Raw genomic sequence first — 27235 nt, 5'->3', positions numbered from 1 at the left:
TATATATATATATATATATATATATATATATATATAAATATATATATATATATATATATATATATATATATATATATATATATATATATATATATATATATATATATATATATATATTGTACCTAGCAAGGACGTACTACTCAGCCTAGTATGCAAGGGCCGATTTGCCTACTAGGCAGAGAGATTTTCGTTATTTTAAAAAGATTGTTTACAATTCGTTCATTTGAATTAATATTATATTAAGAACATAAATTACAGTCTAATTTTCGTTAGTTTAGGTTACGTTAAGATAGGTTAGATTAGATTTGGTCATATATCTACGTTAGTTTTAAATTAAACAAAATTAAATCATATATAATGTAATGGAAAGCTTTATCATTTCATTTTGTTTTGTTTAAATATACAACTTCTGGAAAACTCGGCTTATTAGGCAAATCGGGCTTTGCATAGTTGGCCAAGTAGTGCGTTCTGGCTATTAGGTACAACACACACACACATATACATACATACATATGGGTACCACCTCAATTGCAATTGTGGGACCCATAGCCTCGGAGAAGGAATGAGCGTTCAGAGAAATATATGGAAATTGTTCGTATGGTGGCATGTTGAGAGGTGAATTTGTGGCCAGCAAGTGGTATAGGTTATCTTGAGGTTATCTTGAGATGATTTCGGGGCTTTTAGTGTCCCCGCGGCCCGGTCCTCGACCAGGCCTCCACCCCCAGGAAGCAGCCCGTGACAGCTGACTAACACCCAGGTACCTATTTTACTGCTAGGTAACAGGGGCATAGGGTGAAAGAAACTCTGCCCATTGTTTCTCGCCGGCGCCTGGGATCGAACCCAGGACCACAGGATCACAAGTCCAGCGTGCTGTCCGCTCGGCCGACCGGCTCCCGGTCAGGTAGGGCCAGACTGGTCTGGTAGTCTGGTAGGCCAGACTTTTGTCCTCTCACCTCCCCTGACCCTTTTTTTAGGCCTTCCCGGACAGACGAAGTAGCAAGTACGCCTGGTACATTATCATATAAATTGCCAACCACAATAGTTCGCTTCCCTGACTCTCCAAATAGATGAAATGTTTTTCCCATATGCGTATTTTCGGTTTATTTTATGTGATCTTGTAAAATTGATGGATGTCAGGAGACTTTTTTTTTTATACAAGTTTCGAACGAGTGGAATGGCTGCAAGATGATACTGTTGAAACCATTACATTACCGTCAAGGGGCTAGAAAGGCGGGGCTGCTGAGCTGAAGATGCAACATGTCCTCTCAAATTTGACGTAACACTCCATCAACGGGCAAATTATGATGTGCTGTAAGTTATAGTGGCTCACAAACACTCACGTTTTCTATGGTCGCTCGGTTAGACTAGGTTAGGTTCAGATGTTTTAATACACCATTTTCTGTTCGTTGTGGCAACTGTAGAGGACGGGTAGCAGTCTTTCTGGTAGCAGTCGTTCAAAGCTGGTCAGCACATGTAGGCGAGTACATCGCCTGCCAGCGCGAACAATTACCCGTCCACCCGCTTGATGCGTCTCTGTTTATAGCTATCGACAGAGGTTAAAATTGTTGCGGTTTAATGGAATTAACGCACCACATGTTAGATGCATCCTCGGACGACTGAGTATCGTCTGGCTTGTAATTTGAGTTGGTTCGTCTGGGTTCGTACGCTCGTGACTTGACGAAACCGCTTCAAATTAGACGTTTGTTAGATCGTGAGAACAGCAGAGTACCGGAGTGGGTACTCAGACAGAACTCTTAAAAGAGATGGGAAATATAAAAAATTAAAGAGTTCATCATTAATAATTGTAATAACAGCTTTATGCAGGCGATGAGTCACAATAACGTGGCTAAAGTATGTTGACCAGACCACACACTAGAAGGTGAAGGGACGACGGCGTTTCGGGCCGTCCTGGACCATTCTCAAGTCGATTGTCTAATAATAAGCTGTCTAATAACAGCTTTCTTCGTTGCCTATGACGTATCAACGCAATATAATAAAATAATATTAGGATTCAATTCAAGAAAATAGGGAGTAGTCACCAATAACAACATAAGTCTCCGTATAAAAGGGCCAATATTTCACAAGGCGAATGAATAGTCAGGGAGTTAGGAGGGCGTGTAACCTCAAAGTATACACGTTCAAATTTGACGACTGCTAAATAAGTAGCTTTGTAATGAGTCATTGGAGATGCCCATTGTCGGTGATGCCCAATATCGGTGATGCCCATTGTCGGTGATGCCCATTGTCGGTGATGCCCATTGTCGGTGATGCCCATTGTCGGTGATGAGGTCAGATGAAAGCGACCCGAGATTGTTGGTGTTAGATGCTGTGTATGTATATTGTTAGTGTACAAAATAATTGTGTCGAGTCTACAGAAGATGTTCATCATGACGGGACTGGATTTGAAGCCGTAATGGGTGGTACAATAATGTCCTCAACGCTTCGTTAATAACCAACGTTGCTGCTCTATTGCATCTTTCTTGGTTTCATGACGTTTAAAAGTTTGTAAGGGGTATGAAGCCTTACCCCTAGGACGATTTTCCACGTTCTTTAGGCTACGGATAATTGATATAGAACAATAATACAGTTTATACATATTATTGTATATTCTGGTAGCAGTCTTTCTTGTAGACATACGTTATTGACTATGACTGGAAGAATGAGATCAATGATTCTAGCATTAATACTCTTTCTTATGTTCATTTCAAAAGGAAGTTGAAAATTTGACAAATTAACTGTAAAATTGTAACCAGTGGTAACCCCTTGACTATTACAGTATTATTTGGCCTGATGCTAAGAAATGCATAAGAAATGCACTGAACTTCTCAACATCTTCGGAGGCAGAAGAGAAGTGGAAACATCTTAGCTGAAGCTGCAGATTATATAACCAAGAAGGATGATGTGAAGTTTGGTGTTGGCAGATCGATATGTTGGCTCTGACAGTAGGCAAGATGTGAGTTACGCATTCTGCCTTGGTGTTTACAATAGTAGACGGATATATCGACGTGTATGCTGGCTCTTGATAGTTGGTTGCGGTGTTTTTGTATGTAGTGCTTCCCCCGTGTCTGATCATCTGTTGTTGTATCTCTATTTCGGTGATGTTGGTCAGGATGTGTCTGATGCTCTGGCTGTGTGTGCAAGAGATGAATGTCAACTATGGCCTATATATATCCACTTAGGCACTGTCAGCCCCAACGATCTCAGTGTCTAGGCAAGACAACAACATCTCTTCCAAGACAATGCACAAATAACAAGATTCCATCAAGGAACATATTTGTGCATTGTTATGGAAGAGGTGTTGTCTTGCCTAGACACTGAGATCGTTGGGGCTGACAGTCCTCAAGTGGCCATATATATATAAAGGCATAGTTGACATCCGTTTCTTTCAAGGTGTTTCGCTGGTGTCTGCAGAGTTTTTTTATGAGCAAGCGTGCGGTTTACTTGGTCTGGCAGTGAATTGTTAGTTCAATCTTCTGGTTAGTGTGAGTAAGGGTCACGTTTGTCAGGGCTCTTTCAGGAATCTCGTCTTTGTTTTGTATGCCGTCGAGAATTCAGTTATGCCGAAATATCCACTTTTTAGTTTTTTTTTCTGTGAATACTTATAGCGTATGTGAATGAATGTAAATGTGTGTTTGTGTGTGTGTATAAAATATATATATATATATATATATATATATATATATATATATATATATATATATATATATATATATATAATATATATATGTGTGTGTGTGTGTGTATGTGTGTGTGTGTGTGTGTGTGTCCGGTCGTGATGGTCGAGTGGTTAAGGGATCCTGTACATCAGTTGCAGAGTGCTTCTGGCAGTATGGGTTCGAGTCACTTCTGGGGTGTGAGTTTTCAGTTGCCTATATTCCTGGAGACCGTTCAGGCTTGTTCGCATATATTTATTTATATATAATGTCATGTCTAATAGCCAGAACCGCACTTCTTGGCTTAGTATGCAAGGTCCGATGTGCCAAACAGGCAAAAAGATTTTAGTTTTTTTTTTAATACTACGTTTTAGATTGATTCTTTTCTAACAATAATAATATATTATATATTAGGAACATGAATTACTGAGTTATATTTGGTTATGTTAGGTTAGGATAGGTGTGGATATCGCCCCTATCTCCGAGCGAGGGATAGGGGGGCCAGAGGTTTAATATTAGTAAATTGTCTCATTTCAGTAATTTGCTCTAGATTACCCCCCAAAAAATAATGTTGGTAATATAGGATAATGTTGGCATTCATAATAGCTTTGTCACCCCTATATACTGCTCATTTGAATATTATGGTAATAATAATTATTGCATTATATGCAAATACCCGCCAAAATAACAGTTTTATTTAAATTGGACTGATATGCGTCCCAGTAATATTATGACACCAGTTATTAGAAATTTTACTGTTATGTTAACTAGTTATGTTAGCTACTTTTAGAGTGATGGGAGGGCCACTTGGGTTGGACTAGTGTTTATACTGATATTAGTAGTACGTTCATTTAGAGGTAGAACTAGAAATAGTGCTTGAAGATTGCCCCCCCCCCTTCACAAAGCTGCCCATGTACTCACATAATTGTGCTTGCGGGGGTAGAGCTCTGGCTCTTTGGTCCCGCATCTCAACCGTCAATCAGCAGGTCAACAACATGTGTATTGCTCGGCACGTGTGTGTGTGTCACATTAGTTACTTGGGAGTGAGACACGTGGTGTGCAGTCAAGCGCGTTTAGAATTGCTATTGTGGATGGATTTTAGATGTGTAAAATGGTGAGGCAGCGAAGCACCGTGCACTCAGTGCTTCGCTGCCTCAGTGGGTGTTGTGGGTGCTTGACCAGGTGTGTGTTACGTCACGTGGGTGCTTGACCAGGTGTGTGTTACGTCACGTGGGTGCTTGACCAGGTGTGTGTTACGTCACGTGGGTGCTTGACCAGGTGTGTGTTACGTCACGTGGGTGCTTGACCAGGTGTGTGTTACGTCACGTGGGTGCTTGACCAGGTGTGTGTTACGTCACGTGGGTGCTTGACCAGGTGTGTGTTACGTAACGTGGGTACTTGAACAGGTGTGTGTTACGTCACGTGGGTGCTTGACCAGGTGTGTGTTACGTCACGTGGGTGCTTGACCAGGTGTGTGTTACGTCACGTGGGTGCTTGACCAGGTGTGTGTTACGTCACGTGGGTGCTTTACCAGGTGTGTGTTATGTCACGTGGGTGCTTGACCAGGTGTGTGTTACGTCACGTGGGTGCTTGACCAGGTGTGTGTTACGTCACGTGGGTGCTTGACCAGGTGTGTGTTACGTCACGTGGGTGCTTGACCAGGTGTGTGTTACGTCACGTGGGTGCTTGACCAGGTGTGTGTTACGTCACGTGGGTGCTTGACCAGGTGTGTGTTACGTCACGTGGGTGCTTGACCAGGTGTGTGTTACGTCACGTGGGTGCTTGACCAGGTGTGTGTTACGTCACATGGGTGCTTGACCAGGTGTGTGTTACGTCACGTGGGTTATTTGCCACGTGTACCTCAGTCAGCTGACTTAAGACAAACAGACTGAGAGCCCAAGTTAATTAACACAAAAAAATCTTAAGTATCCGTAAGATATCTAAGCACTTTTAATCATGTGTTGAAAAGTGCAGGAAATTGTGGATTAGATATGAAGAAAATTATGTTTTCTGTGCAGAATTCTTCCATGCTCTCTCATTACAAGAGGAACAATGGTGAATCGTGTGTTGGGGCAATGAGTTGGTCGAAGAATGAATCATTACAAGTCACGCTAATTGTTTGCGCTGAGCAATGGCCGGTGTAGTGATGGAACAGTGTGGGGAACCTGGTGTAAGTGCCCACGGTGGTCTCCACGGAGAAGGCTGGCTGGTAAGACAGCTTTGACGCTCCTTATGGCTTATGGCAGTGTGATGTTTGGCAGTCATCCTGGCAGTGTGATGTTTGGTGGTCATCCTGGCAGTGTGATGTTTGGTGGTCATCCTGGCAGTGTGATGTTTGGCAGTCATCCTGGCAGTGTGATGTTTGGCAGTCATCCTGGCAGTGTGATGTTTGGCAGTCATCCTGGCAGTGTGATGTTTGGTGGTCATCCTGGCAGTGTGATGTTTGGCAGTCATCCTGGCAGTGTGATGTTTGTCAGTCATCCTGGCAGTCATCCAGGCAGTGTGATGTTTGGCAGTCATCCTGGCAGTGTGATGTTTGGCAGTCATCCTGGCAGTGTGATGTTTGGCAGTCATCCTGGCAGTGTGATGTTTGGTGGTCATCCTGGCAGTATGATGTTTGGTGGTCATCCTGGCAGTCATCCTGGCAGTGTGATGTTTGTCAGTCATCCTGGCAGTGTGATGTTTGTCAGTCATCCTGGCAGTGTGATGTTTGTCAGTCATCCTGGCAGTCATCCAGGCAGTGTGATGTTTGGCAGTCATGCTGGCAGTGTGATGTTTGGCAGTCATCCTGGCAGTGTGATGTTGGTGGTCATCCTGGCAGTGTGATGTTTGGCAGTCATCCTGGCAGTGTGATGTTTGGCAGTCATCCTGGCAGTGTGATGTTGGTGGTCATCCTGGTAGTGTGATGTTTGGTGGTCATCCTGGCAGTGTGATGTTTGGCAGTCGTCCTGGCAGTGTGATGTTTGGCAGTCATCCTGGCAGTGTGATGTTGGTGGTCATCCTGGCAGTGTGATATTGGTGGTCATCCTGGCAGTGTGATGTTGGTGGTCATCCTGGCAGTGTGATGTTGGTGGTCATCCTGGCAGTGTGATGTTGGTGGTCATCCTGGCAGTGTGATGTTTGGCAGTCATGATGGCAGTGTGATGTTTGGCGGTCATCCTGGCAGTGTGATGTTTGGCAGTCATCCTGGCAGTGTGATGTTTGGCGGTCATCCTGGCAGTGTGATGTTTGGCAGTCATCCTGGCAGTGTGATGTTTAGCGGTCATCCTGGCAGTGTGATGTTTGGTGGTCATCCTGGCAGTGTGATGTTTGGTGGTCATCCTGGCAGTGTGATGTTTGGTGGTCATCCTGGCAGTGTGATGTTGGTGGTCATCCTGGCAGTGTGATGTTTGGTGGTCATCCTGGCAGTGTGATGTTTGGCAGTCATCCTGGCAGTGTGATGTTTGGCGGTCATCCTGGCAGTGTGATGTTTCGTGGTCATCCTGGCAGTCTGATGTTTGGTGGTCATCCTGGCAGTGTGATGTTGGTGGTCATCCTGGCAGTGTGATGTTTGGTGGTCATCCTGGCAGTGTGATGTTTGGCAGTCATCCTGGCAGTGTGATGTTTGGCGGTCATCCTGGCAGTGTGATGTTTGGTGGTCATCCTGGCAGTGTGATGTTTGGTGGTCATCCTGGCAGTGTGATGTTGGTGGTCATCCTGGCAGTGTGATGTTTGGTGGTCATCCTGGCAGTGTGATGTTTGGTGGTCATCCTGGCAGTGTGATGTTGGTGGTCATCCTGGCAGTGTGATGTTTGGCAGTCATCCTGGCAGTGTGATGTTAGTGGTCATCCTGGCAGTGTGATGTTGGCAGTCATCCTGGCAGTGTGATGTTGGTGGTCATCCTGGCAGTGTGATGTTGGCAGTCATCCTAGCAGTGTGATGTTTGGCAGTCATCCTGGCAGTGTGATGTTGGCGGTCATCCTGGCAGTGTGATGTTTGGCAGTCATCCTGGCAGTGTGATGTTTGGCGGTCATCCTGGCAGTGTGATGTTTGGCAGTCATCCTGGCAGTGTGATGTTGGTGGTCATCCTGGCAGTGTGATGTTTGGCAGTCATCCTGGCAGTGTGATGTTTGGCAGTCATCCTGGCAGTGTGATGTTTGGCAGTCATCCTGGCAGTGTGATGTTTGGCAGTCATCCTGGCAGTGTGATGTTTGGCAGTCATCCTGGTAGTGTGATGTTTGGCAGTCATCCTGGCAGTGTGATGTTTGGCAGTCATCCTGGCAGTGTGATGTTTGGCAGTCATCCTGGCAGTGTGATGTTGGTGGTCATCCTGGCAGTGTGATGTTTGGTGGTCATCCTGGCAGTGTGATGTTTGGCGGTCATCCTGGCAGTGTGATGTTTGGCAGTCATCCTGGCATTGTGATGTTTGGCGGTCATCCTGGCAGTGTGATGTTTGGCAGTCATCCTGGCAGTGTGATGTTTGGTGGTCATCCTGGCAGTGTGATGTTTGGCAGTCATCCTGGCAGTGTGATGTTTGGCAGTCATCCTGGCAGTGTGATGTTTGGTGGTCATCCTGGCAGTGTGATGTTTGGTGGTCATCCTGGCAGTGTGATGTTGGTGGTCATCCTGGCAGTGTGATGTTTGGTGGTCATCCTGGTAGTGTGATGTTTGGTGGTCATCCTGGCAGTGTGATGTTTGGTGGTCATCCTGGCAGTGTGATGTTTGGTGGTCATCCTGGCAGTGTGATGTTGGCGGTCATCCTGGCAGTGTGATGTTTGGCAGTCATCCTGGCAGTGTGATGTTTGGCGGTCATCCTGGCAGTGTGATGTTTGGCAGTCATCCTGGCAGTGTGATGTTTGGCGGTCATCCTGGCAGTGTGATGTTTGGCAGTCATCCTGGCAGTGTGATGTTTGGTGGTCATCCTGGCAGTGTGATGTTTGGTGGTCATCCTGGCAGTGTGATGTTGGTGGTCATCCTGGCAGTGTGATGTTGGTGGTCATCCTGGCAGTCATCCTGGCAGTCATCCTGGCGGTCATCCTGGCAGTGTGATGTTGGCAGTCATCCTGGCAGTGTGATGTTGGCGGTCATCCTGGCAGTGTGATGTTGGCAGTCATCCTGGCAGTGTGATGTTGGCAGTCATCCTGGCAGTGTGATGTTGGCGGTCATCCTGGCAGTGTGATGTTGGCAGTCATCCTGGCAGTGTGATGTTGGCAGTCATCCTGGCAGTGTGATGTTGGCGGTCATCCTGGCAGTGTGATGTTTGGCAGTCATCCTGGCAGTGTGATGTTTGGCAGTCATCCTGGCAGTGTGATGTTGGCGGTCATCCTGGTAGTGTGATGTTGGTGATCATCCTGGCAGTGTGATGTTTGGCAGTCATCCTGGCAGTGTGATGTTGGCGGTCATCCTGGTAGTGTGATGTTGGTGATCATCCTGGCAGTGTGATGTTTGGCAGTCATCCTGGCAGTGTGATGTTGGCGGTCATCCTGGCAGTGTGATGTTTGGCAGTCATCCTGGCAGTGTGATGTTGGCTGTCATCCTGGCAGTGTGATGTTGGTGATCATCCTGGCAGTGTGATGTTTGGCAGTCATCCTGGCAGTGTGATGTTGGCGGTCATCCTGGCAGTGTGATGTTGGCGGTCATCCTGGTAGTGTGATGTTTGGTGGTCATCCTGGCAGTGTGATGTTGGTGGTCATCCTGGCAGTCATCCTGGCGGTCATCCTGGCAGTGTGATGTTGGCAGTCATCCTGGCAGTGTGATGTTGGCGGTCATCCTGGCAGTGTGATGTTGGCAGTCATCCTGGCAGTGTGATGTTGGCGGTCATCCTGGCAGTGTGATGTTGGCAGTCATCCTGGCAGTGTGATGTTGGCGGTCATCCTGGCAGTGTGATGTTGGCAGTCATCCTGGCAGTGTGATGTTGGCGGTCATCCTGGCAGTGTGATGTTGGCAGTCATCCTGGCAGTGTGATGTTGGCAGTCATCCTGGCAGTGTGATGTTGGCGGTCATCCTGGCAGTGTGATGTTTGGCAGTCATCCTGGCAGTGTGATGTTTGGCAGTCATCCTGGCAGTGTGATGTTGGTGGTCATCCTGGCAGTGTGATGTTGGCGGTCATCCTGGCAGTGTGATGTTGGTGGTCATCCTGGCAGTGTGATGTTAGCGGTCATCCTGGCAGTGTGATGTTGGTGGTCATCCTGGCAGTGTGATGTTGGTGGTCATCCTGGCAGTGTGATGTTGGTGGTCATCCTGGCAGTGTGATGTTGGTGGTCATCCTGGCAGTGTGATGTTGGCGGTCATCCTGGCAGTGTGATGTTGGTGGTCATCCTGGCAGTGTGATGTTGGTGGTCATCCTGGCAGTGTGATGTTGGCGGTCATCCTGGCAGTGTGATGTTGGCAGTCATCCTGGCAGTGTGATGTTGGCAGTCATCCTGGCAGTGTGATGTTGGCAGTCATCCTGGCAGTGTGATGTTGGCAGTCATCCTGGCAGTGTGATGTTTGGCGGTCATCCTGGCAGTGTGATGTTTGGCAGTCATCCTGGCAGTGTGATGTTTGGTGGCCATCATGGCAGTGTGATGTTTGGCGGTCATCCTGGCAGTGTGATGTTTGGCGGTCATCCTGGCAGTGTGATGTTTGGCGGTCATCCTGGCAGTGTGATGTTTGGCGGTCATCCTGGCAGTGTGATGTTTGGCGGTCATCCTGGCAGTGTGATGTTTGGTGGCCATCCTGGCAGTGTGATGTTTGGCGGTCATCCTGGCAGTGTGATGTTTGGTGGCCATCCTGGCAGTGTGATGTTTGGCGGTCATCCTGGCAGTGTGATGTTTGGCGGTCATCCTGGCAGTGTGATGTTTGGTGGCCATCCTGGCAGTGTGATGTTTGGCGGTCATCCTGGCAGTGTGATGTTTGGTGGCCATCCTGGCAGTGTGATGTTTGGCAGTCATCCTGGCAGTGTGATGTTTGGTGGCCATCCTGGCAGTGTGATGTTTGGCGGTCATCCTGGCAGTGTGATGTTTGGTGGCCATCCTGGCAGTGTGATGTTTGGCGGTCATCCTGGCAGTGTGATGTTTGGTGGCCATCCTGGCAGTGTGATGTTTGGCGGCCATCCTGGCAGTGTGATGTTTGGCGGTCATCCTGGCAGTGTGATGTTTGGTGGCCATCCTGGCAGTGTGATGTTTGGCGGTCATCCTGGCAGTGTGATGTTTGGTGGCCATCCTGGCAGTGTGATGTTTGGCAGTCATCCTGGCAGTGTGATGTTTGGTGGCCATCCTGGCAGTGTGATGTTTGGCAGTCATCCTGGCAGTGTGATGTTGGTGGTCATCCTGGCAGTGTGATGTTTGGCAGTCATCCTGGCAGTGTGATGTTGGTGGTCATCCTGGCAGTGTGATGTTGGTGGTCATCCTGGCAGTGTGATGTTGGTGGTCATCCTGGCAGTGTGATGTTGGTGGTCATCCTGGCAGTGTGATGTTGGTGGTCATCCTGGCAGTGTGATGTTGGTGGTCATCCTGGCAGTGTGATGTTGGTGGTCATCATGGCAGTGTGATGTTGGTGGTCATCCTGGCAGTGTGATGTTGGTGGTCATCCTGGCAGTGTGATGTTGGCGGTCATCCTGGCAGTGTGATGTTGGCGGTCATCCTGGCAGTGTGATGTTGGCAGTCATCCTGGCAGTGTGATGTTGGTGGTCATCCTGGCAGTGTGATGTTGGTGGTCATCCTGGTAGTGTGATGTTGGCGGTCATCCTGGCAGTGTGATGTTGGCGGTCATCCTGGCAGTGTGATGTTGGCGGTCATCCTGGCAGTGTGATGTTGGTGGTCATCCTGGCAGTGTGATGTTGGCGGTCATCCTGGCAGTGTGATGTTGGCGGTCATCCTGGCAGTGTGATGTTGGCGGTCATCCTGGCAGTGTGATGTTTGGCAGTCATCCTGGCAGTGTGATGTTTGCGGTCATCCTGGCAGTGTGATGTTGGCAGTCATCCTGGCAGTGTGATGTTGGCAGTCATCCTGGCAGTGTGATGTTGGCAGTCATCCTGGCAGTGTGATGTTGGCAGTCATCCTGGCAGTGTGATGTTGGCAGTCATCCTGGCAGTGTGATGTTGGCAGTCATCCTGGCAGTCATCCTGGCAGTGTGGTGTTTGGCAGTCATCCTGGCAGTGTGATGTTTGGCAGTCATCCTGGCAGTGTGATGTTTGGCAGTCATCCTGGCAGTGTGATGTTTGGCAGTCATCCTGGCAGTGTGATGTTTGGCGGTCATCCTGGCAGTGTGATGTTTGGCAGTCATCCTGGCAGTGTGATGTTTGGCAGTCATCCTGGCAGTGTGATGTTTGGCAGTCATCCTGGCAGTGTGATGTTTGGCAGTCATCCTGGCAGTCATCCTGGCAGTCATCCTGGCAGTGTGATGTTTGAGATGAATGTGGAGAGGAGGAATACGGAGATGTATTATTAAACATTTGTAAATAATATATCACTGGTATTTACTGCTTATCTGCATTTGCTAATTACTGTTAATAAAAAAATAATTTTAACTTTACATCTGCCTTACTGGTTACAAGCATTATATATTGTATAATGATTTTGTGATTATATTATTATTTTTTATTAAGCTAATGGAAAATTCGAGTTACACTTCATTATTTTACATTCAATTAGCAGTTGAAAACAATAAAAATGTCAAGCTTTGTAAATTCTGAGAGAGCTCCGGACTTGTCCCAACTTGGGAAACACTTTTTTGTTGGGAACCACTTATGTAAAGTGTGAGTTACAAGGTGAATTTGTTGTATTATCTAATCCAAATGAGCAACTTATTGTGGGTCTTTAGAGTCTCCAGTAAAGGTTCAGATGATAACTATCTACTTCACACGAGGAAGAATCGGATTGAGTTGTTTGGCAAGGAAGGTGAGAGAGAGATCTGTGGTGGTGTTGCCGTAGATGAGTTGATATTACATGTTTGTTGAACACAGACAGGTTGTCTGATCTCACCGTAACAGGTTGTCTCGTGTTGAATTAATTCAAAGTTGTGATGGGATCATCAGCAGGTGTGGAGGGTGACACTTTAACAAATAGAGGAGGAGGAGGAGGGGTTCATAGGGGGTGTCTGTCAGCGATGGATCGGACAGAAACTGTTGTGACAGACAGAAAAGGTCACTGATAATGACGCCTCCTGTGAGTCAAAGGCCTCCTGTGTGCCAGTAGGCCTACTTGCTGTGAGTCAGTAGGTCTTCTGCAGTCTCCTTTATTCTTACCTGTTATACACTGAATGAGTAAAAACAAAAAAAATTTAGTACAGATTTATTACATCGACCAGTACAGTTACCTGTACTGGTCGACCAGGAGGCCAGTGTAGGATTCGAACATATGCGATCACAGGGGAAATTACGGAGTTCACATGGAATCACTGGAAGAGTTGAAAGGTTTCTACCAGGAACGTTACGGTTACAGTGGGAACACCTTAACCATAGATTACAGAGGTACACCTTTATCAACCATAGATTACAGAGGACCACCTTTACCAACCATAGATTACAGAGGACCACCTTTACCAACCATAGATTACAGCGGTCCACCTTTATCAACCATAGATTACAATGGGACCACCTTTACCAACCATAGATTACAGCGGTCCACCTTTATCAACCATAGATTACAATGGGACCACCTTTACCAACCATAGATTACAGAGGTCCACCTTTACCAACCATAGATTACAAACGTCCACCTTCACCAACCATAGATTACAAAGGTCCGCCTTTACCAACCATAGATTACAAAGGTCCACCTTCACCAACCATAGATTACAGAGGTCCACCTTTACCAATCATAGATTACAGAGGTCCACCTTTACCAACCATAGATTACAGAGGTCCACCTTTACCAATCATAGATTACAGAGGTCCACCTTTACCAACCATAGATTACAAAGGTCCACCTTTACCAACCATAGATTACAAAGGTCCACCTTTACCAACCATAGATTACAAAGGACCACCTTTACCAACCATAGATTACAGAGGTCCACCTTTACCAACCATAGATTACAGAGGTCCACCTTTACCAACCATAGATTACAGAGGTCCACCTTTACCAACCATAGATTACAGAGGTCCACCTTTACCAACCATAGATTACAGAGGTCCACCTTTACCAACCATAGATTACAGAGGTCCACCTTTACCAACCATAGATTACAGAGGTCCACCTTTACCAACCATAGATTACAGAGGTCCACCTTTACCAACCATAGATTACAGAGGACCACCTTTACCAACCATAGATTACAGAGGTCCACCTTTACCAACCATAGATTACAGAGGTCCACCTTTACCAACCATAGATTACAGAGGACCACCTTTACCAACCATAGATTACAAAGGTCCACCTTTACCAACCATAGATTACAAAGGTCCACCTTTACCAATCATAGATTACAGAGGTCCACCTTTACCAACCATAGATTACAGAGGACCACCTTTACCAACCATAGATTACAAAGGTCCACCTTTACCAACCATAGATTACAAAGGTCCACCTTTACCAACCATAGATTACAAAGGTCCACCTTTACCAACCGTAGATTACAAAGGTCCACCTTTACCAACCATAGATTACAGAGGTCCACCTTTACCAACCATTGATTACAGAGGTCCACCTTTACCAACCATAGATTACAGAGGTCCACCTTTACCAACCATAGATTACAAAGGTCCACCTTTACCAACCATAGATTACAGAGGTCCACCTTTACCAACCATAGATTACAAAGGTCCACCTTTACCAACCATAGATTACAAAGGTCCACCTTTACCAACCATAGATTACAGAGGTCCACCTTTACCAACCATAGATTACAGAGGTCCACCTTTACCAACCATAGATTACAGAGGTCCACCTTTACCAACCATAGATTACAGAGGTCCACCTTTACCAACCATAGATTACAGAGGTCCACCTTTACCAACCATAGATTACAGAGGTCCACCTTTACCAACCATAGATTACAGAGGTCCACCTTTACCAACCATAGATTACAGAGGTCCACCTTTACCAACCATAGATTACAGAGGTCCACCTTTACCAACCATAGATTACAGAGGTCCACCTTTACCAACCATAGATTACAAAGGTCCACCTTTACCAACCATAGATTACAGAGGTCCACCTTTACCAACCATAGATTACAAAGGTCCACCTTTACCAACCATAGATTACAGAGGTCCACCTTTACCAACCATAGATTACAAAGGTCCACCTTTACCAACCATAGATTACAGAGGTCCACCTTTACCAACCATAGATTACAAAGGTCCACCTTTACCAACCATAGATTACAAAGGTCCACCTTTACCAACCATAGATTACAAAGGTCCACCTTTACCAACCATAGATTACAAAGGTCCACCTTTACCAACCATAGATTACAAAGGTCCACCTTTACCAACCATAGATTACAAAGGTCCACCTTTACCAACCGTAGATTACAAAGGTCCACCTTTACCAACCGTAGATTACAAAGGTCCACCTTTACCAACCATAGATTACAAAGGTCCACCTTTACCAACCATAGATTACAAAGGTCCACCTTTACCAACCATAGATTACAAAGGTCCACCTTTACCAACCATAGATTACAAAGGTCCACCTTTACCAACCATAGATTACAAAGGTCCACCTTTACCAACCATAGATTACAAAGGTCCACCTTTACCAACCATAGATTACAAAGGTCCACCTTTACCAACCATAGATTACAAAGGTCCACCTTTACCAACCATAGATTACAAAGGTCCACCTTTACCAACCATAGATTACAAAGGTCCACCTTTACCAACCATAAAGGTTTCCGGCAAGATTACCCCTAAGAAAATAAACGTTTCTATCAAAAATTTCCGGTTAATCTACCTGTTAATCTACCTGTTAATCTACCTGTTAATCTACCTGTTAATTAAACCTACTTTTTTTTTTAACTTGCTGCCATAGGGGTTGCGTGCATTAGAGCAATTAAGGCAGGTAATTCACCTCCCACAATTGTAGGGTAACATCACCCTTATAACTGTTGCCCATTAGGGTGATTATCGCTGTGACCGCTGACTGAGATGCCGAGGATTTCCCCATTTTTAATATATTATAATCCCTTATTTATTTATTCTCTGGTTTGCATGGTTTTATTTGGATAAAGGGTAAGGATAATATGATAATACGGTTTTGTACATTATAGTTGTGCTAGAAAGATAAAGAAAATAAAGTTGTAAATGAATCTGGGATTGGCATCTATTCTTTCATCAATTTCTGCCCAGAGGCAAGAAGGGCGTCATCTTTATTGCGCTGGAAGGCCGGGTGTGCCTCGGTTATCTGGAGGTGGAGTGACCGCTGTGCCTCAGGATAAACCTTTAAATGGTGAATCTGGGTGGTTCCTTGAGTCTTAATGTTCGGGTGTACAGACTTCTGGAGCGTCCAGTGTCAACCCTCGCAAGACTTGAAATGTTATCAAAACAATTACAAATAATAGTATTAGTAGTTGAAGCATCTTGTCACTTGGAAATGTTAAAGTTCTTATCATTTCCCTTCGGTTAATGTGCTGAGAAATTCATCGCATTTTCATTGCCAAGTTTAATCATTTTTGAGGCTACTTGTCAAGTGTGACTTGGAGACAACACCTTCACTACTGTGCCTTGAGCAGTGTGGTAACTCCTCTCAAGATGTAACGTATGTTTGCTTTAAAGAAGTATTTCCTGGTGAATATTAATAATTCTAATATACATATATTAGAATTGTTAGAGTTTATATTATATTAACTCACTTGAAAAGTATAAATTCTCATTAAAAACATTCTCAAATGCTTATGCTTCACGACTTTTTTTTTTAGATGTATAAATTACTGCGTGACTCGTGGAAAGTTGTATAGATTGAAAATAAAGAATATTGTTGTCGTCCTGCTTGCCTATTGGCGACGGGGCTTATTTTGAACCAACTTTTGAATTGATTGAACTTTTTCAATAGCGTATCTCTCTCATATTTTGAGAACATGGCAGAGAGTTAGCCTTATTAAATACCACTTGGTAAATTATTCGTTTCGTCTACAGCCTTGCTACCAAAACAGTATTTACCTCTATCCTGTTTTTAATGTAAGATTTATCTAGTTAATAAAAATTGTGACGTAGCTTGACAATATCAAAAACCTTTGCTTATATTCTGCTTGTAAATAACTTTCGTCTACTTGTAAACTTCGTTCATCTTTTCCCCTTGTCCTTCGCTTCTCAAGGTAATGTGCTCATCTTACCTTGAGGTTATCTTGAGTTGATTTCGGGTTTTTTTTTTTAGTGTCCCCGCTGCCCGGTCCTCGACCAGGCCTCCACCCCCAGGAAGCAGCCCGTGACAGCTGACTTACTCCCAGGTACCTATTTACTGCCAGGTAATAGGGGCATAGGGTGAAAGAAACTCTGCCCATCGTTTCTCGCCGGCGCCCGGGATCGAAGCCGGTATCACAGGATCATGTGTCCAGCGTGCTGCCCGCTCGGCCGGCCGGCCCCTTCCTAGTACTTGGAAATTGTGTGTTCTGCGGTGAAGGATTTCGAGGGAATTTATTTATTCTGAAATATGGTGACGAAAGCTGAAGTGCGCGGCCATATAGTATAGTGCAGTATATTACTGAAGTATAACATATACTGCTTAATAGTCCATATTTGTCTTCCAGGTTTGGCATCTTATCATAATCACACAGTTAACCTACATCTTCCACAAACCGGTCATTTGTATGTTAATTTTCGTCCTGGAGAAGTCCTGATCGAGACCCCTGGCTGGTTGACAGGTTCACCGCGGCGTGGTCAGTAGCTGACAGAAGTGAGACCGGGTTACTGTCAACTGGAGGATTGTTGGCCACCTGACTGACAGGGATCTAACTCCAACAGCATTTCTGTTGCTTATCAGCAAGCCGTCTGTTTTGGAAGTAATTTGTTAATATAAAACTTGTAGCCAGAAGGCTGACAAGTTGTTATATTCTGTCCGTTATACACATTCATTCTCAGGTTACACTCTCGTACAATCATAATATTTTTAGGAAAGAAGAACGGCCAGCGGCAAGCGAGTGCCTGGAAACAGAACACCAGTCTCCGTGGTGTAGTGGTAAGACACTCGCCTGGCGTTCCGCGAGCGCTTTGTCATGGGTTCGTATCCTGGCCGGGGAGGATTTACTGGGCGAAAATCCTTAACTATAGCCTCTGTTTAACTCAACAGTAAAATGTGTACTTGGTTGTAACAACGATTCTTCGCGGCGGGGATCGTATTCCAGGGACCTGCCCGAAACGCTACGCGTACTAGTGGCTGTACAAGAATGTAACAACTCTCGTATATATCTCAAAAAAAAAAAAACTAATGCTCTTCCAGGGGCCAGATTCACGAAGCAGTTACGCAAGCACTTACGAACCTGAACATCTTTTCTCAATCTTTGGCGGCTTTGTTTCCAAGTATTAAACAGTTAATGAGCTCGGAAGCACCAGGAGGCTGTTTATAACAATAACAACAGTTGATTGGAAAGCTTTCATGCTTGTAAACTGTTTAATAAAAGTAACCAAAGCCGTCAAAGATTGAAGAAAGATGTACACGTTCGTAAGTACTTGCGTAACTGCTTGGTGAATCAGGCCCTAGGTATATTTTGATGGCGTGATGACTTAAGAGATCAGTCGTCTGTGAATTATTTTTCTTTACACGTGGGCGAGTCGAACGTGAAGCCAGAAACGTCTACTTAACGTCGTTCACTGTGTGTGTGTATTTCTGTCCACTGAGCGCCCAGTGTATCTGTACATAAGCTTAGCGTAAACATTGATAAAAGGCCAAGGGTATAGCTTGAGAGGTCACTCGTTGCCTTGACTCTTAGGTTAGGTTCACCTGAAGACTTACTTCCTCGTGTCTCAGGGGGTTTATGTAAGGGTCCTCCCAAGGGTGCATGTATTTGGGGTCTGCAGTCCTTATATTCCATCCCCTTTATCCCCATATCCATCCCAAGTGCTATAATGTCATACTGACTTGCTTTCTCGTAATTTACTCACAATTGTTTAGTTTGAATATACGCACATGCGTACAGGCACGCGCGTTCACTGGCAGCTAGATAAACACCCCCCCCCCCCCTTACACACACACACACACACACACACACACACACACACACACACACACACACACACACACACACACACACACACACACATTTATCCTGGAACTAACACCAAGTGCACACTGCTGCATCATTGCCACTGGGATCACTTGCCAAACAGGCTGACAGCATTAAGTAATGCTTCAAAGAGATGCACGCCAAAAGCTTTGTCAGCGCTGTATGTCAGGGTGACGTCTGTCTTCCCTGACCGACCAAGTTTCGGTATTGTCAAGTATTAATCAATGCCAAACAAGTGAAATTGTTGTAGTAGCTCGACAATATTAAAAATCCTGATAACAAAAATGTTATCTCCTTCTCGGTGTGTGTGTGTGTGTGTGTGTGTGTGTGTGTGTGTGTGTGTGTGTGTGTGTGTACTCACCTAATTGTACTCACCTAATTGTACTCACCTAATTGTGCTTGCGGGGGTTGAGCTCTGGCTCTTTGGTCCCGCCTCTCAACCGTCAATCAACTGGTGTACAGATTCCTGAGCCTACTGGGCTCTATCATATCTACATTTGAAACTGTGTATGGAGTCAGCCTCCACCACATCACTTCCTTATGCATTCCATTTACTAACTACTCTGACACTGAAAAAGTTCTTTCTAACGTCTCTGTGGCTCATTTGGGTACTCAGCTTCCACCTGTGTCCCCTTGTTCGCGTCCCTCCAGTGTTGAATAGTTCATCCTTGTTTACCCGGTCGATTCCCCTGAGGATTTTGTAGGTTGTGATCATGTCCCCCCTTACTCTTCTGTCTTCCAGTGTCGTAAGGTGCATTTCCCGCAGCCTTTCCTCATAACTCATGCCTCTTAGTTCTGGGACTAGTCTAGTAGCATACCTTTGGACCTTTTCCAGCTTCGTCTTGTGCTTGACAAGGTACGGGCTCCATGCTGGGGCCGCATACTCCAGGATTGGTCTTACATATGTGGTGTACAAGATTCTGAATGATTCCTTACACAGGTTCCTGAACGCCGTTCTGATGTTAGCCAGCCTCGCATATGCCGCAGACGTTAGTCTCTTTATGTGGGCTTCAGGAGACAGGTTTGGTGTGATATCAACTCCTAGATCTTTCTCTTTGTTGCATTAAGTACTTCATCTCCTATTCTGTATCCTGTGTCTGGCCTCCTGTTTCCACTGCCTAGTTTCATTACTTTGCATTTACTCGGGTTGAACTGCAACAGCCATTTGTTGGACCATTCACTAAGTCTATCTAGGTCATCTTGTAGCCTCCTACTATCATCCTCTGTTTCAATCCTCCTCATAATTTTTGCATCGTCGGCAAACATTGAGAGGAACGAATCTATACCCTCTGGGAGATCATTTACATATACCAGAAACAGTATAGGTCCAAGGACTGACCCCTGCGGGACTCCACTTGTAACGTCTCGCCAATCTGAGACCTCACCCCTCACACAGACTCGTTGTCTCCTGTTACTTAGGTACTCCTCTATCCACCGGAGTACCTTCCCTTTCACTCCAGCCTGCGTCTCCAACTTTCGCACTAGCCTCTTGTGTGGCACTGTATCAAAGGCTTTCTGACAGTCCAAAAATATGCAGTCTGCCCACCCTTCTCTTTCTTGCCTTATTTTTGTTGCCTGGTCGTAGAATTCAAGTAACCCTGTGAGGCAGGACCTGCCATCCCTGAAACCATGTTGATGCTGTGTTACAAAGTTCCTTCGCTCCAGATGCTCCACTAGTTTTTTTCGCACAATCTTCTCCATCAGCTTGCATGGTATGCAGGTTAGGGACACTGGCCTGTAGTTCAGTGCCTCCTGTCTATCCCCTTTCTTGTATATCGGGACTACGTTAGCTGCTTTCCAAATATCTGGCAGTTCCCCTGTTGCCAGTGATTTGTTATACACTATGGAGAGTGGTAGGCACAGTTCTCCTGCTTCTTCCTTTAGAACCCAAGGGGAGATTCCATCTGGGCCTATAGCCTTTGTCACATCCAACTCTAGTAAACACTTCCTTACTTCCCCGCTGGTAATCTCAAACTCTTCCAGTGGTTCCTGGTTAGCTATTCCCACACTTACCTCTGGAATTTCTCCTTGCTCTAAGGTGAAGACCTCCTGGAATTTCTTATTCAATTCCTCACACACTTCCTTGTCATTTGTAGTGAATCCTTCCGCCCCTATCCTTAATTTCATAACCTGTTCCTTTACTGTTGTTTTTCTCCTGATGTGGCTATGCAACAATTTAGGCTGAGTCTTTACCTTGCTTGCGATGTCATTTTCGTAGTCTTTCTGCCTCTCTTCTCATCCTGACATATTCATTCCTGGCATTCTGGTATCTTTCTCTGCTCTCCAGTGTCCTGTTATTCCTATAGTTTCTCCATGCCCTTTTACTTTGCTGCTTAGCTAGCCCACAGCTCTGATGTGTGTGTGTGTGTGTGTGTGTGTGTGTGTGTGTGTGTGTGTGTGTGTGTGTGTGTGTGTGTGTGTGTGTGTGTTTTGCAGTATTCTTTTCTAACCATACTCATTAATATATAATGTGTGTGTATATATATATATATATATATATATATATATATATATATATATATATATATATATATATATATATACATACATATATATATGCATACATAAAGAAGGACTGCAACATCAAAAATAGTTATTTATGCTAAATAATCTCCATAAGCTGATATGTAATTGCATTAGTCAAACATTTGCTTGACTCTTGAAATCACTATCCTTGAACTACACTAAAAGGCGTGGTGTAGCTCCCCCTTCACCCTGCATGTTGCCCGTGATGGATATGCACGCTACACGTTGTCAAGGTCGACCCGCGGTGTGTGGATACCGAGGACACATGTTGAACACCACGGCCAGGCAGGTACTGAACCCATCCCTTGAATTTCATATGAAGAAAAAATTTCATATGTTCAGTGTGTAGCGTATGTCGATGGCCAGGTACGACCTTTTGATGTAGTCGATATAAACTGTTTTGGAATTAAGTGCATCGGTGTGCTCGGAGATGTGTGTGTGTGTGTTTACTAGTTGTGTTTTTGCGGGGGTTGAGCTTTGCTCTTTCGGCCCGCCTCTCAACTGTCAATCAACTGTTTACTAACTACTTTTTTTTTTTTTTTTTTTTTTTTTTTTTTTTTTTTTTTTTTTTTTTTTTTTTCCCACACTATACACACACACACACCCCAGGAAGCAGCCCGTGACAGCTGACTAACTCCCAGGTACCTATTTACTGCTAGGTAACAGGGGCATTCAGGGTGAAAGAAACTTTGCCCATTTGTTTCTGCCTCGTGCGGGAATCGAACCCGCGCCACAGAATTACGAATCCTGCGCGCTATCCACCAGGCTTCGAGGCCCCTTGTGTGTGTGTGTGTGTGTGTGTGTGTGTGTGTGTGTTTGTGTGTTTGTGTACTCACCTATTTGTGCCTGCAGGATTTAGGATTGACTCTTGGATCCCGCCTTTCTAGCCTTCAGTTGTTTATAGCAATGACTCCTGTCCCATTTCCCTATCATATCTAGTTTTAAAATTATGAATAGAGTTTGCTTCAACAACCTGTTCCTTAAGTACATTCCATTTTTCCACTATCACGCTAAAAAAAAACTTCCTCATATCTTTGTGACTCATCTGAGTTTCCAGCTTCCCCCCATGTCCCCTCGTTCTGTTAGTATTCCATGTGAACATTTCTATTCCCATTCTGTCAATTCCCCTTAGTATTTTATACGTTCCTATCATATCCCCCTCTCTCCCATCTTTTTTTCTAGTGTCGTAAAGTTCATTTCCTTCAGGCGCTCTTCATATCCCATCCCTCGTAACTCTGGAACCAGTCTTGTGGGAAACTTCTGAACCTTTTCCAGTTTCCTTATATGTTTCTTCAGGTGGGGGACTCCATGATGGCGCGGCATACTCTAAGACTGGTCTCTCGTAGGCAGTGTAAAGCGCCCTAAAAGCTACTTCATTTAGGTTTCTGAATGATGATCTAACATTTGCTAAAGCTTAAAACGTCAAGCATTTAGTCACTAAGCTTAAGCTCCTAGCGCTTAGTTGAAGTAGTGACTGACTCAATTTAGTCAAACTTTCCTGGTTCGTGAGAAAGTTTGCGAGAAGCAGTCAAGTCTCGCTTACGGTCATAGGTTATAACGCTCTGCCTCTGCTAACCCCAGCCATGGTTCCCAAACCTGAACCACCCAGATAACATCATTAATTACGCCTCTTGAAACATTAGTTTTCCTCCATTTTCTTGGGGAAGGGGGAGGGGGGGGGGTGAGATTGCGCATCTTGGAATTATATTCTCACTCTTCTGCATTATATACACGCCTCTTGATAGTGATCTGTAGTTTATCCCATCATGTCCGCCGTCTTGTATATTGGAATAAATGGCCATCTTCTATATACCTGGCAGCTCTCTTAACTCCGGTGAGGTATTGTAGATATCCGTGTGTGTTCATATAATTTTTTTTTCTGTGCAAACTTTCGTGCTTTCTTGTGTACTTGTGTCTTCAGGAGTGAGTTTCATGTCTTGGGCGCTGCCCTGTATCTGCTGGACTGAGTTCTAACACGTGGGGCTCTGTCTTATAGCTATTGCATATCTGGTGCAGCTGTTGAAAGGGAAAATGATTTTCGGAATGTGAGACAGATTTAGAATGCAAGAAAGATCTGAGAATGCAAGAAGGCTTTAGGAATGCGAGAAAGATCTTTAGAATCTGAGAAAGAGCCAAGAGTCATGATTAGTAGGGATCTCATGCCAATTTTTTTTTATATAAATGTACGGGATAAAGCAAATAAGACAATGGGATATATTTGTAGAAACGATAGCAACAAGACATTATTATTTTTCAGGTTTTGGTCACCGCACTAGAGTGGATATAAATACTCTTGAACGGATATAGAGAAGGATCACGTAGTTAATCCCAGGATTGAGAAACCTTCCTTATGACAGAGAGTAATAAAGCTTAACTTTTAACTAAAGGTTAATTTGAACCCTTACTCATCGTCTTCCTAGACTATGAGTAAGGGTTGAAAAGGATATAAAAAGGGGAGTATAAATAAAGATTTGTTTATATATCGACACAAAATAGAACTCGATGCAATGGATATAAATTGGATAAGTTTAGATTTAGGAGAGACCTCGGTAAATACTGGTTTGGAAACATGGTTGTTGATTTATGGAATAAATCCCGTGTAACATAATACATAGGATCGATGGCTAGTTTCAAGTATAGGCTTGACACATATATATATATGAATGAATTTGCATGGATGTAAATAGGTGTTGCCTCGTATGGGCCAAAAGGCCATCTGAAGTTTCCTCGATTCTTATCCGGTAATTTGTTCCGTAAGTAACATGACATGTGTATGGAGGAGCTGCTGGTGGATATCTTAGAGACGAGCTGTCTCGTATGAGCCAATAGGCCTGCTGCCTTGTCTTTTATTCCGGCTGGTGCCTTGGCGTAAGTGATCTTGAGATTTTGATTATAATTTGGATTCACATTTTGGGCGTGGTGCTTTCTTTTGATGATGACATGTTGTTTGCTTCATTTATTCTTTATTCGCTAGTTGGACGAATACTTCCTTATATGTCTGAATAAATCTAGTGTGACATTTCCTCTTTCCTCTCGCTCTGTTGCCTCACATATCAACCAGGCTGTTGTTGTTCACTTTGTCGACGTCACTTGCTATGTTGAACGGTGTAGGGTTTCCTCCTGTTCTTCCCGTCGTAAATCCTGATCTTATTCCTTGGCAAGTTCCTGAACTTTTTCAATTATTCTTGTGTGGTTCACAAGGCTTGGCATCCCCATAGCCAGTGCATGTTGCAGCGCTGGTCTTGCATACGTTACGTAGAGATCTCTAAATGCAACCCTGTTCAGGGTTTTCAAAATAGTTGTTTTTACACTGGTCAGTATTTCATTCGCTGTTGATGCGATATACTAAATGCCCTTCTCTGGTGCTAGACTTTTCTGATATTGTGTCTTCCTCTAAAATTGCACTATTTTTTGTCTCTTTAGCAGTTCCAACTATCATCATATTATCACGCAAGGAGAGACATATATCAATAGATCATCAAATAAAATCTGCAGGTTCCTAGATGCTACTGCGGCTCAGCCCAGACTTAGTTATAAGTATCTCCAGGTGTTTGCATTACCTGGGGACGTAGACCTGGTCAAATCTTAACTGTCAGCATAATAATTCTCACACCCTCCGTCACTATGTGATGAAGCGCGAAAAGATAACTGAATATAGGAACCGTTCTACAACACATGTTCAAGATATGTGTACAAAATAATCTACCAGAAATTTTCAGCAAATATTCACAGTTTGCTAACTGTAGGTAGTAAGTATACTTGATTAGAGAGTTCAGTTCCTGAACCGATTATGTGCCTCTGTAATCCTTTATACCACCGCCCACGGGATGGGTATGGGGTGCATAATAAAGAAAGAAATTGAAAATTGTAACCTTTTCACCGCCACCCACTAGGTAGTAGAAGAGGGGGAGGGGAAGATGTGCATGATAAATTAAATTATGAAACTAGCTCACCGCAGATGTAAATTGCTTAGCTTAGAGACTAATTATGGTAGTTCTCGGACCCATTGTCTATATATACATTAAACTGTGTAATTATCTTACCAAGACTGTAACTTGCTTAGCCAAGGAAATTCTGGGGTTCAGTCCCGGAGCTCATTATGTGGGTCTTAACCTTCTCCGCTACACCCCACAGGATGGGTATGGGGTGCATAATAAATGAACTAAATTGAACTGTTTTGTACTCTCATACAATGAACACAACAGCAAAAATTACCCTGTGTGTGTGTGTGTGTGTGTGTGTGTGTGTGTGTGTGTGTGTGTGTGTGTGTGTGTGTGTGTGTACTCACCTAATTGTGCTTGCAGGGGTTGAGCTTTGGCTATTTGGGCCCGCCTCTCAACTGTCAATCAACTGGTGTACAGATTCCTGAGCCTACTCTATCATATCTACATTTAAAACTGTGTATGGAGTCAGCCTCCACCACATCACTGCCTAATGCATTCCACCTGTTAACTACTCTGACACTGAAAAAGTTCTTTCTAACGTCCCTGTGGCTCATTTGGGTACTCAGTTTCCACCTGTGTCCTCTTCTTCGCGTACCGCCAGTGTTGAATAGTTTATCCTTGTCTACCCTGTCAATTCCCCTGAGGATTTTGTAGGTTGTGATCATGTCTCCCCTCACTCTTCTGTCTTCCACTGTCGTAAGGTGCATTTCCCGCAGTCTTTCCTCGTAACTCATACCTCTTAGTTCTGGGACCAGTCTAGTGGCATACCTCTGAACTTTTTCCAGCTTCGTCTTGTGCTTGGCATACCTTGTGCTTGTGTGTGTGTGTGTGTGTGTGTGTGTGTGTGAGTGTGTGTGTGTGTGTGTGTGTGTGTGTGTGTGTGTGTGTGTGTGTGTGTGTGTGTGTGTGTGTGTGTGTGTGTGTGTGTGTGTATGTGTGTGTGTGTGTGTTGGTTGACAATGAGTGCTGGGTTGGGTGGTGTGTCTTGCATTTGTGGATATAGTGAGTATTTCAATTCGGAATTTGAAGTTTGATCTTGAATGTTATTTGAAATACAGGTGGCTGAGAAACGGGACCCATTCCCTGTACCCAAGTGTGACTCGTAAGTCAAACCGTTCTATATATCAATATCACAGTGAGTGTACTTCTACCATATCAAATCATACGAACTTACACCAACCCATTTACCTACGGGCGCTGTTTTTCATTAGTACAGAAATTTGTGCAATTCCAGTTCTTCAAATATATCATGAAAGCATCTAGGTTGTGCGGGTATATGTGTACAAGTGGACGTGTGTGGTGCATCTGGTGTAGCGACGAGTAGCAAGTTTTGCCGCAGAAGTCGCAGCTCTTGGCTTGCCAGCTTTAAAATGATGGCGCCCATCACCAAGGCTGAACTGCCTTCGGTCTCTCCCACTGTGTTATGCCTTAGCTTGTACACTGCCAGGAAACAGCTTGCGGCACGTGGTAGGGAAACTGCATTAAGTTTCGGTTTGAGAAACTGTAAAAGAAACTGAAACCGCATGCGGACTTTTGTATCACTCAGTGCGGCGTTACTAAGCAATGTAAACGATTGACACTCGATCTGTAAGTTTATTTTTGACATACAGTATGCATGCAGCTCATAATGCAATGTATACCTTATGAAGTAATTAGCGCCCTTATGAAATCTTGGCTAAGTCAACAATGATCTTGGTATGACGGAAGGTCATACCAGGGTCATAGCAATGAGCACTCATGGCTCGTGTTGTATGGGTGTGATCCCCCAGTATGGCGCTCAACCCGGCATCCACCAACTCCACTCGATGGGCGATAAAGGATTAAATTGTGTTTATAGATTATATTTGAGCTGCATTTAACAAGCCATTCTTCACGTCGGTTACCCTCCGTCAGCTGAGCGTTTAATCCATTGTTTTGGTCTAGTTGGGGGTTTAGCTTGAACTGTGCGTAAAGTTGATTGAATTCAAATTCAAATCATATAATTGTCAA

The 27235-nt window shown here is 44.6% G+C and overlaps 3 protein-coding genes across 3 annotated transcripts in view; 2 read left to right on the top strand and 1 right to left on the bottom strand.

Annotated features, from left to right (window-relative positions):
* LOC138364900 (ribosome-binding protein 1-like) overlaps positions 1–2275 on the bottom strand; it is a 29319-nt gene extending 27044 nt beyond the window's left edge. The window contains exon 1 of the mRNA XM_069324975.1: positions 2123–2275. Within this exon, the coding sequence (XP_069181076.1) occupies positions 2123–2275 (153 nt within the window). The remainder of the gene's footprint in view (positions 1–2122) is intronic.
* LOC123761441 (band 4.1-like protein 4) overlaps positions 1–27235 on the top strand; it is an 817171-nt gene that overhangs the window by 163452 nt on the left and 626484 nt on the right. The window lies entirely within an intron of this gene.
* On the top strand, positions 13262–17322 carry LOC138364898 (uncharacterized). Its single transcript, XM_069324956.1, has 2 exons — positions 13262–15501; positions 17304–17322. Exons 1-2 carry the CDS (start codon positions 13262–13264, stop codon positions 17320–17322), a joined length of 2259 nt encoding a protein of 752 aa, XP_069181057.1.

The sequence above is a fragment of the Procambarus clarkii genome, chromosome 15, assembly GCF_040958095.1.
Source record: "Procambarus clarkii isolate CNS0578487 chromosome 15, FALCON_Pclarkii_2.0, whole genome shotgun sequence".
NCBI lineage: Eukaryota > Metazoa > Arthropoda > Malacostraca > Decapoda > Cambaridae > Procambarus > Procambarus clarkii.
Note: the sequence above shows the minus strand (reverse complement) of the source record. Positions and strands in the feature narration are given on the sequence as shown.

Excerpts from the sequence above, each read along its gene's own strand:
- LOC138364898 (XM_069324956.1), top strand. The coding sequence starts at position 13,262 with ATGGGACCACCTTTACCAACCATAGATTACAGAGGTCCACCTTTACCA.